Source organism: Anolis sagrei, chromosome 2 (assembly GCF_037176765.1).
Source record: "Anolis sagrei isolate rAnoSag1 chromosome 2, rAnoSag1.mat, whole genome shotgun sequence".
Taxonomy (NCBI): domain Eukaryota; kingdom Metazoa; phylum Chordata; class Lepidosauria; order Squamata; family Dactyloidae; genus Anolis; species Anolis sagrei.
The window spans coordinates 176063290-176074517 of record NC_090022.1 but is presented as its reverse complement, the minus strand read 5'-3'; the positions used below and the strand labels follow the sequence as shown (position 1 = coordinate 176074517).

Sequence of the window (11228 nt, the reverse complement as noted above, 5' to 3'; positions counted from 1 at the left end):
GGAGATGGAATGGTATATAAATAAAGTTTTATATATTTATATTATAATCACTCGCTTATACAGCGCTTCTAGGCATAACACTTCCAGGTTTCACGCTTTCCTGGAAGCCGCCATCTTGTCTCCGCCCCCTCGCTCGCTCTGTCACAAAATAGAAAACAGAGGTGGCGCCATGAAGTTCCCGGATGTACGCCTTCCCTTTCAAACACGGACCAATATGGCGCCCTCGTCAAATGCCCGTATATGGGCGTCCTGTGTTATTTGCAGGATTCAAGATGGCGCTCTCAGCATCCCCGCTGTGGAGAGATACACATTCAAGATGGCGGCCCCTTGGTGGGCGGAACACTGCCCCAAGATGGCCTTCTTGCTAAGTTCCCGGATGTGGCTTGTATCTCACTCATGGCGGGGTGCGACATTCCCGGATATTCAAACTTGCCCATCGCCTCCTCATTGTAAACAAGGGGACTATCTAAAATGGCGGTGACCGACGCCTCCGGCAGCTGGCGCGTCTCAAAATGGAACCAAGATGGTGAGAGACATCCGGATGGAGACTCGAACAAGATGGCGCCAAGGTACGAAATTGCCCGGATGTTGAAGGGGGGGAGCCAAGATGGCGCTTTCCTCAATCCCCTGTGGTGTTGTCAACACAGTAGCTGTTCAAGATGGCGGCCAAAACTCTCGAGAAAAGGGATATACCGCCGTCTCTCAAGATGGCCGCCGCTATCGGCTGTCTCGCCCTGCCTACCCAAGATGGCGCCTGGAAACTTCCGTTGCTAGGAGACGGCTCTCGGAGTTTACACATTTAACGTAACGTAGACTCCGTCGAGTGATGAAGAATAGCAGAGGCGGAACGTAAGGGCGTGAAGGAGGAATGGCTTTTGAAGTCGCTATCGTAGAACAACTTTCGCACTCAGATTGTTATTGTAGCAACCGTCGACTTCAGCGCGCAGGCGCAGACACACTCCCTCCCCCCCAGCCCTCCTGGCTTCACAGGCGTTTGTGTGAACTACCCGGATGTTTGTCAATGCTAGGCTTCACCGTAGTTGGCGCTAGATAGACTTCCTTTTCCTCAGAGTAATCCGCCTTCATCCAAATGTTTACTTCTGAGTAAATTTCTAAGGGATTGCGAGCCTCATTGCGGGGCCTTTTACACAGCTGTATAAAATCCCACATTATCTCCTTCCAACTGGCAATGTAGACTCAGATAACCCACACTGGATTTTCTGACTTAATATTGTGGGTTATATGGCTGTGTGGATTTCCCTGAGATGCATTTCCTATTTTAGAGTTAGGAAAATCATAGTAAAGGTGTGGTAAAATGATGTTTTGCTTCTAAAGGGTGACTAAAATGATCAAGGGTCTGGAGAACAAGCCCTATGAGGAGCGGCTTAAGGAGCTGGGCATGTTTAGCCTGAAGACTAGAATGCGGAACAATGGCTTCAAGCTACAAGAGAGGAGATTCCATCTGAACATGAGAAAGAACTTCCTGACTGTGAGAGCCGTTCAGCAGTGGAACTCTCTGCCCCGGAGTGTGGTGGAGGCTCCTTCTTTGGAAGCTTTTAAACAGAGGCTGGATGGCCATCTGTCAGGGGTGATTTGAATGCAATATTCCTGCTTCTTGGCAGGGGGTTGGACTGGATGGCCCATGAGGTCTCTTCCAACTCTTTGATTCTATGATTCTAAAGAAAAAGGAACTGGGTCACATTACCCAGGGCATGGAGCCCCTGGTGGCGCAGTGGGTTAAACTGTGCTGGCAGGACTGTAGACCGACAGGTCGCAGGTTCGAATCTGGGGAGAGGCGGATGAGCTCCCTCTATCAGCTCCAGCTCCACATGCAGGGACACAAGAGAAGCCTCCCACAAGGATGATAAAAACATCAAAATCATCCGGGCGTCTCCTGGGCAACGTCCTTGAAGACGGCCAATTCTGTCACACCAGAAGCGCCTTGCAGTTTCTCAAGTCGCTCCTGACACACACACACACACACACACAAAACAGGGCAGCCTTCCAGGTTATATTTCCTCCCTTCCCACACTTGCGAGGTATATATTTGTTTACTAGCTGTACCCTCCACACGTTGCTGTGGCCAACCTTCCCTCTTTCGCCCCTTCTTTCCCTCCCTCTTTCCTTCACTCAGTCTTTCCTTCTTTCCCGTCTTTCCTTCCTCCTTCCTTCTCTGTCTCTTTCCTTCCTTCCCCCTTTTTCTTTCTCTTCTGCTGTCTCTTTTCTTCCTTCTCTCTTTCCTTCTTTCCTTCCCTACATCTTTCTCTACATCTTCCCCCCTTCCTTCCTTCGCTCCCTTTCCTTCTTTCCTTTCCTTTTTCTTTCCTTCTCTCCTTCCTTCCTTTCCTAACTTTACTTCCTTCCCCCTTTCTTTCCTTTCTTCCTTCTCTACCTCTTTCCTTCCTTCCGTCTTCGCTTCCATGCTTCCTTCTCCCTTTCCTTTTTTCTTTCCCTCCCTTTCTTTTCTTTCTTTTTTTCTCCTTTTTTCCCTTTTTAATGTATTGTCATTTAGCTTTTCATCATTTAGCTTTTGGGGGCTTTTTAAGTCCCTTCTGCTGTGTTTTTCAGTGTATGTATGAGTGAAGGCCATACATTGGGTTGTTAGGTGTTTTGTGTCCAAATTTGGTGTCAAAAACCCCAGTGGTTTTTGAGTTCTGTTAATCCCACAGTAATTTTTATTTATTACTCTTGTAAGCCGCACCGAGTCCTTCGGGAGATGGTAGCAGGGTACAAATAAAGGTTTTATTATTATTATTATTATTATTATTATTATTATTTATATAGATTGGCGACATTTATATGCTGCCTTTCTCACCCTGAAGGGGACTCAGAGTGGCTTACAAGATATGTATATACATACAATATGTTATATTATTAGCATAGTACAATACCATTATATTATGATATTATTAGAAATATTACATGTAATATAAAATATATAATTATATATTATTATATTATATATGAGGGAGAAATGGCAACTTGAACTATTCTGAAGCGCTAAATGTCAGGGCTTCCCCCACTCATAACCCCATTCTGCCTATTTTTATATGATCGCAGGTATATAGATATATAAAATATATTTCAAACATTTACTGATAACAAATAAGCTATTGCAAGACTTGCTAACCAGACTGATTTTCCTTTTGTGGAGTACAACTATAGAGCCCACTGTAAACAAAGTATGTTTTTGCTAACAGATTTGTGTAAATGTCTAAGTGGCATTCAGAAATATTTTCTTGTTGCTCAATATTTTGAGGGGTCCTGTTTTCTCTTATGGGACCTCATTTGCGGTCGGGACCCACAGTGTGAGAAGCAGTGCTAAATGTCATGGGACTGTCTTGTATTATTGGTGAAATTTTTAGTATTATGCAATAGGGAGTGGATATGTTTTATTTTTTAAAAAATAATTGTGCTTAAAATTGTATCAAATGGTACCTAACTATTCCACTTCCACTACCCTTAATAAGAATATATACTAGGGCTAGGTTTGAACAACTCGGTATTATGGTGCAAACCGGGTGCTACTGTAACATCCCAAGAAGTGAGAGATTCTGCGTATGGGGAGAACAAAGAGTGGAAGATATTGAACATTTCTTAATTGACTGTCCAGTATATACTGAACTGCGAGACAGATATTTACATCCAATATTATCCAACAGAAATGATATTCTTGACATCCCTCTTGCAAGGGCAGGAAAGATCCAGCATAATCAGAGTAAGCCTTTTTATTCTGAAAGCTATTAAGAAAAAAGCAGATTTCCTAAAACCAGGAAAATAAGATTCTGACTGTAAATAGAAGGTCAGCTTCTGTCCTCACCTTTTTGCCTTGTTTTTTACTCGTGTTCTGTTTTGAAATGGTCATATAACGGGTCAAATAAATTATTTTTATTATTATTATTATTATTATTATAGTAGAACTAAGATTGTTGCACACCGCACATTGCACTTACCCTATAATCCTACATACCTCCTGCCAAAATGATCAAGGGTCTGGAGAACAAGCCCTATGAGGAGCGGCTTAGGGAACTGGGCATGTTTAGCCTGAAGAAGAGAAGGCTGAGAGGAGATATGATAGCCATGTATAAATACGTGAGGGGAAGCCACAGGGAGGAGGGAGCAAGCTTGTTTTCTGCTTCCTTGGAGACTAGGACGCGGAACAATGGCTTCAAACTACAAGAGAGGAGATTCCATCTGAACATTAGGAAGAACTTCCTGACTGTGAGAGCCGTTCAGCAGTGGAACTCTCTGCCCTGGAGTGTGGTGGAGGCTCCTTCTTTGGAAGCTTTTAAACAGAGGCTGGATGGCCATCTGTCAGGGGTGATTTGAATGCAATATTCCTGCTTCTTGGCAGGGGGTTGGACTGGATGGCCCATGAGGTCTCTTCCAACTCTTTGATTCTATGATTCTATGATCAGCACTTTTAATCTTGTACCCACTACTTTGGCCCGGCCCAGTTTTATAGTGTCTTGATGTATTGTTTATTGCTTGTTGTTAATATTGCTTTAACTGTTTTTAATTTGCTTTAGGTGTTGTATTGTTGTGTTGTGTTTTGAGGCCTTGGCCTATGTAAGCCGCATCGTGTCCTTTGAGAGATGCTAGCAGGGTACAAATAAAGTTATAATAATTATAATTATTATATCAAAAACATTCAACAGGGGAAAAAAACGGGGCAAATTATGTCCCTCCATACACTGGGCTCAGATTCCTACCAGTCCTCAGCAGGAGAGGAAAAGGGTTAGGGTTAGGAAATATGTGTGCTTCATTTCCCGTCCATCATTTTCAAACTTCTTCCTATGTTTTTCCTATTTTTGGCTGTCATGAGTTTATCTTTCGCCAGGGTCTTGCTCTCTGTTGTTGCTTCAAAGTCAACATTTATACTATGAGAAGCTTTTTTTTTTTAAAGTAGGCAGCAGCAACATGATGCCTCTGCAATAAATAGTTTGTACTTTGAAGAACACAATGTCTTGCAGGCCTGAGCCCAGGGGACCACCGTCCAGTCTGAAGCGTGGCTCTCTCCGCCGTCCCCATGGTGACAAAACAGAAGATCTTGGGAAGGAAACGCGCTCCCTGCCTGCGCAGTGATGTCACCGGCAGCCAATCCTGCCTCCGCAGCTGTTTCATAACTGCAACCGCTGGAAGCAGCAGCGTGCGAGAGCCTGCCTGGAGAGGCTGCCAAGGAGGCCAAAGTCCTGTGGAGGGAAGTGGGGGAAGGAGGGAGTGTGCGGAGTACAGAGGGAAAGGCACACGGGGCTTCTGAGACTCCTGCAGGGTAAGAGCACAAATGTCCCCAAGGCCATGCAGCCCCAGTCCGTGCCCAGGCTGGGACCGGAAATCCAGACTTGGACACCTGCCAGATATGCCACCTATTTGATAGTTTTCCTCGTTTTGTATGAATTCACAGGGTCGTCATTACAGGAAGTGAAACACACACTTTTCAAAGCTAGCATCCCATCGATCAAAGCAGCTGAAGTCGCAGTAGGAGCAGCAGCAACAACAATCAAACAGCCATGCCAAAAAAATGGGATCAGCCTTTGGAAATTCAGCCTTTGCACTTGGGAATCCAGAGAGAATCGGTCTTGCAAGTGTTTGGAAGTTTGGTGCTTTGCGTGGCCGTTGTGGCTTCTGGAATCCTGGATGGTGTTCACACAGAGACTGGGTTTGAGCACTATGCTGAACCAACTGTGTCACAATTGCCTGCTATCCTGGCTATGCCTGCCAATTGCTTAGTCAATGTGGCCTATGTACTTCTCGGTTGGTACTGGCTGCCTTCAGGTGGCAAGAAGGGACGGACATATTACTTCCAAGAGGTCTTTGCCCTCATGGCCATCGTGTATGGGCCTGTGCAGTGGGTCCGGCTCTGGACACAGCATCACTGGGCAGCTGTCTTGGATCAGTGGTTGACCCTGCCAATTTTTGCTTGGGTTATGGTCTGGTGCCATTACCTAGAGCACGGATGGAAACCCATCACCTTCCTGGCTATGGAAATGACTTCATTGATGAGCTATGCTCTGGCATTGCTTCACCCCCAAGGCTTTGAACTAGCATTGGGTGGACATATATTCATAGTTGTTTGGAGAGCATGGAAAGTGCAGAGGCATTTTGGTAATGACATTTCTTTCCGTATCTTGGCATTGGGGATGCTCTCTTGCCTGGGTTTTGTATGCCTGAAGCTGTGGGACCTGGAACTGGCACAGTGGGCATTCTTTCGTCGGCTCACAGGCCATTTTTGGTCCAAGATCTGTGATGTACTACAGTTCCACTGTGCTTTCCTCTTCTTGACTCAATTAAGCAGACGCCAGCTCAGGCCTCTATAAAGTAACCTATCATCTTCGCAAAGCAAAATTAACATTATCACTCAAAGGCATAATGGTAGAAAGGTACAGTATTATTGGATTTGAAAAAACACATATTGCTCTGGCTACTCTAAATGTATGAGGAGATAGTAGTTGGTGAGGTGGCAACTTTGTGTGTCCTTGTGGAGGGAAAAAGTGGAGCATAAATAAATCAGTAAATAAATAAATAAAATTCCATTTTTTCCTGTTCCAGTTGAAAGTCTCCAGTCAGAAACTGCTGCTTATAGAAAGCCATGAAGAAATCTTCACTCTATATCAGCGTTTCTCAACCTTCCTCAACAACCCCTTAATACAGTTTCTCATGTTGTGGTGACTCCCAACCATTCAATTAATTTCGTGGCTACTTCATAACTCTAAATTTGCTAATGTAAATATCTGATATGCAGGATACATTTTCATTCACTGGACCAAATTTACCCGATACACCCAAATTTGAATATCGGTGGGGTTAGGGGGGGATTGATTTTGTCATTTGGGAGTAGTAGTTCCTGGGATTTATAGTTCACTTACAAAGAACTCCACCAACTATGGAACTGAACCAAACTTGGCACACGTGGAACTCCCATGACCATCAGAAACTTGGAACTCCCCCCCCCCTTTTTTTTGTCGTATCAGGAGCGACTTGAGAAACTGCAAGTCGCTTCTGGTGTGAGAAAATTGGCCGTCTGCAAGGATGTTGCCCAGGGGATGCCCGGATGATTTGATGTTTCTATCATCCTTGTGGGAGGCTTCTCATGTCCCCGCATGAGGAGCTGGAGCTGATAGAGGGAGCTCATCCACCTCTCCCTGGATTTGAACCTGCAACCTGTCGGTCTTCAGTCCTGCCCGCACAGGGATTTAACCCACTGCGCCACTGGGGGCTCTGGAACTCCCATGACCATCAGAAAATACTGGAAGTGTTTGGTGGGGATTGACCTTGAGTTTTGGAGTTGTAGTTCACCAACATCCAGAGAGGACTGTGGACTCAAATACTGATGGCTCTGGACCAAACATAGCACTCAATATGACCAAATGTGTACACTGGTGGAGTTTGGGGAAAACAGACCTTGAAATTTGGGAGTTGTAATTGCTGAGATTTCTAGTTCGCCTACAATCAAAGAGCTTTCCGAACCCCACTAACAACAGAATTGGACCAAACTTCCCACACAGAACTCCAATGACCAACAGAAAATACTGTTTTTGATGGTCTTTGGCAACCCCTCTGACACCCCCTTGCGACCCCTCTAGGCGTCCCGACTCCCAGGTTGAGAAACACTGCTCTGTATACACTTGCCGTTAAATGCAAGTATAGAGACACTATCGTAGGGAAAGCATATACAACAGAAAGGTATTACTCGAGGACTCTTATGTGTGCATTCCGAACTGCCAAAAAGACAAATTAATGAGCTCAGAGCAAAAATCTAAACTACCCCAAGGTGATGAAACAGTGTCGTACTTTAGCGATACCCTGAGATGACACAACTCACTAGAAAAGGTAGAAGGCAGTTGGAAAGGTAGAAGGCAGTTGCTTGGAAAGAGGAAGACCACATTCCAAATGGGTAGATCAAATCAAGGAAGTCCTAGTCCTGAGTGTGCCCTGGATATCTCCCATTCAATAAATTGTCATAAGTTGAAGTTGGCTTGGTGGCAGTTAGGAACAAAACGAGAGGCAGTTGTTTCTGAGGAATGGCAATTGTCAATTGTTTAACCTAAAGTTCAGGATTTTAAGCTTCCTCGTAATGTATGGGGTGGGTGACTTTTGAGTGATAAGTGTCCTATCTGTGAAATGACCTCCCTGGAGGAGCTTAATACTTCTGTTCCAAGTTTTTCAGTAGCAAGTCAAGATCTTTCTGTTCTCCAAGGCATTTTAAAAACATGTGTTATTGTTTACATGTGAGTTATATTAATTGTATTGTTTTTGCTTATTGTTTTTGATTTATTGATGTGTTGTCGGGCTTGGCCTCATGTAAGCTCCTCTGAGTCCCCTTGGGGAGATGGTGGCAGGGTATTAATAATAATAATAATAATAATAATTATAATTATTATTATTATTATTACATGACTTTCCAGCCACTACTGAATTTCTAATATCCTTTAACATTAGTTAGGGCTTCTGGGAGCTGCAGTTTAACACCGGGAGGGCTACTGCTTTCAACCAATCAGATCATATGATTGCTTTTGGCACCAGCATACATCCCTCTCAGGAAGCAGGCCTTGCCTATAATAAAGATTGAAATCCTGACCTGAAGATGCCTCTCAACAACTTCAGTATTGCTTTGAGATGACAAACTGAGACATTTTTTATCACCCAGACCTGGAGGCACATACTGAAGCTGTTCTGAGTTACATTAAATACTAGACAGATGCTGACACTTTGGACAAATGCATCCAGACTTATTCCAACCAGAAACCCTGAATGACTAGGGAAGTCCAGTGACTTTTGTATGACAAAAACAATGCTTTCCTGTCTGGTGATGAGGTAAAATACAGTGCTGCTAGAGCTAGTCTTAAGAGAGGCATTCAGCAAGCCAAGGTTGATTATAAGAGAAAGGTTGAGGGTCATTTTCATAATAATAACACGAGGCAGGTTTGGCAGGGGATTCCACAAATTAATAATTGTAAATTAAACAAAGACATGCCTGTTGATACGCATGTTCCATTGGGAGAAGAGCTAAATCACTTTTTTGCCCGCTTTGAAGCAGGTAAACCAGAGGTAGCTGAAATACATCCATTAGTTGATTGTACTTACTTACTTAGGTGATCCCTCATTATCCAAGTAGGATTGTCTTCCAAGATTGGTGTACTGGCGGTGGGTATGTAGGTGACTGTGGAGCCCTATTCTTGATCTGCATGTTCATTGAGGGCATTGGTTTCCAGGTGGAAGGCGGTCCCGGTCAGGGTTGGCTTGATATGCCTTCCTCTTGGCACGTTTCTCTCCATAGTGCCTCTTCAAATTCTACAGCACTGCTAGCCACAGCTGACCTCTAGCTGGAGTGCTCAAGGGCCAGGGCTTGAGTGTCTATGCCAGAGTTTTTAAGGTTGGCTTTGCTCGCACCTCATAGCGGAGAAATATGAGGTGAGACATGTTTTGAGGGCTGTGAATCCTAGAAAGGCTGCTGGATTGGATAGCATTTTTAGTCCGGTGCGTAAAGACTACTGATCAGTTGGCTGCTATATTGACTGTGTTTTTTAATCAGTCTTTATCTCAGTCCATTATACCATCTTGTTTGAAGACTTCCATCATTGTTCTGTTAACAAATAAGTTCCCTATTGATAATTTTTGGGACTGCAGAATGGTGACACATTCTTCCATCATCATGGAATGTCTTGAAAAACTGGTCTGCAGGCATATCATTTCTTCCCTTCCATATACATTTGACAGTTTGTATATAGAACTGACAGATCTATAGAGGATGCCTTAGCCATCACGCTTCACACTGCTTTGGCTCATCTGGAACAATTGGGGAACTATGTGAGGACGCTTTTTGCTGACTTTAGTTCCACATTTAACCAAATCCTTCCACATAGATTAGTGTCTAAACCAGGGGTCCTCAAACTTTTTAAACAGAGGGCCAGGTCATAGTCCCTCAAACTGTTGGAGGGCCGGATTATAATTTGGAAAAAAAGAATGAATTCCTATGCACAGTGTACGTATCTTATTTGTAGTGCAAAAAACACTTTAGAACAATACAATAATTAAAATGAAGAACAAATTTAACAAATATAAGCTTATTAGTATTTCAATGGGAAGTGTGGGTCTACTTTTGGCTGATGAGATAGGATTGTTGTTGTTGTGTGCTTTCAAGTCGTTTCAAACTTAGGTTGACCCTGAGCGAGGGCAGGGTAAATGACCTTGGGGGGCCGTATTTGGCCCCTGGGCCGTAGTTTGAGGACACCTGGTCTAAACTTATGGATATTGGACTTTCATATTTAATCTGTTTTTGGATTATGTACATCTTACCTGGACGTTCCTAGTGGGTTAGATTAGGTAATCATATCTCTTCAGCTCTTATTCTCAACACAGGTATGCCACAGGGCTGTGTGTTGAGTCCTCTGCTTTATACTTTTTATACTTATGATTGCACCCCCATTTACCACAGTAATATCATTGTTAAATTTGCAGATGATACAACAGTTGTAGGGCTTATCTCTGAAGGGGATGAGTCTGCCTACCGGGATGAAGTGCATCAGCTGCTCCTGTGGTACAGGGACAATAATTTGATTTCTAACATCAATAAGACCAAGGAGCTTATAGTAGTTTACAGCAGGAATAGATAAAAAATTCAGCCTTTGGTTATAAATGGAGATCAAGAGGGGTGGGTGGACAGTTTTAAGTTCCTGGCCGCTTTTGTAAAAGAGGAACTTCCCTGGGGTTTTCATACTGCGGCATTGATTAAAATAGCCTTGCAGAGACTGTATTATCAGAGACTTTTAAGGAACCAACAATTGAATGAAAAACTGCTGGTGACTTTCTACGGCTGTGCTATAGAGTAGGACACTCTACAGCACAGCCGTAGAAAGTCACCAGCATATGGTTTGCCAATTGCACAGTGGCAGGTAGGAAAGCTCTGCAAAGGATCACCTCTACCGCCCAGAGAATTACTAGTTGCCCTCTCACCTCTTTGGAAAAACTATAATTCCTGCTGCCTTAAGAAAGCTCCAAGTATTCTTAAGGATCCATCTCACTTCGAATATTCTTTTTTTTTAATTAATACCACCAGGCAGAGAGTATAGGATGATAAAAACAAGGGCAAATAAGAGAGATAGCTTTTATCCTAAAGCTGTGGCTATATTGAACTCTACGGTTTCACACTGACATGGCAATAGTGATTAGAATGGGGAAAGTTGAGTGTTTTGTAATTCTACACAAAGTGTAGAATGTGATTGGGGATG

The 11228-nt window shown here is 43.6% G+C and overlaps 1 protein-coding gene across 2 annotated transcripts; it reads left to right on the top strand.

Moving 5' to 3' along the window:
- The first annotated feature begins 209 nt into the window (after positions 1-209).
- Positions 210-7146, top strand: TMEM187 (transmembrane protein 187). Of its 2 annotated transcripts, none has more exons than XM_067464192.1 (2): positions 210-569; positions 4974-7146. In XM_067464192.1, the coding sequence occupies exon 2, from the start codon at positions 5511-5513 to the stop codon at positions 6315-6317; it is 807 nt and encodes a 268-aa protein (XP_067320293.1). In that variant the 5' UTR covers positions 210-569; positions 4974-5510; the 3' UTR covers positions 6318-7146. The 2 variants fall into 2 exon arrangements, with proteins under 2 accessions (XP_067320293.1, XP_060619186.2); XM_060763203.2 differs by lacking the exon at positions 210-569 and having other exon boundaries at positions 4768-5272; positions 5405-7146.
- Positions 7147-11228: the final 4082 nt, after the last annotated feature.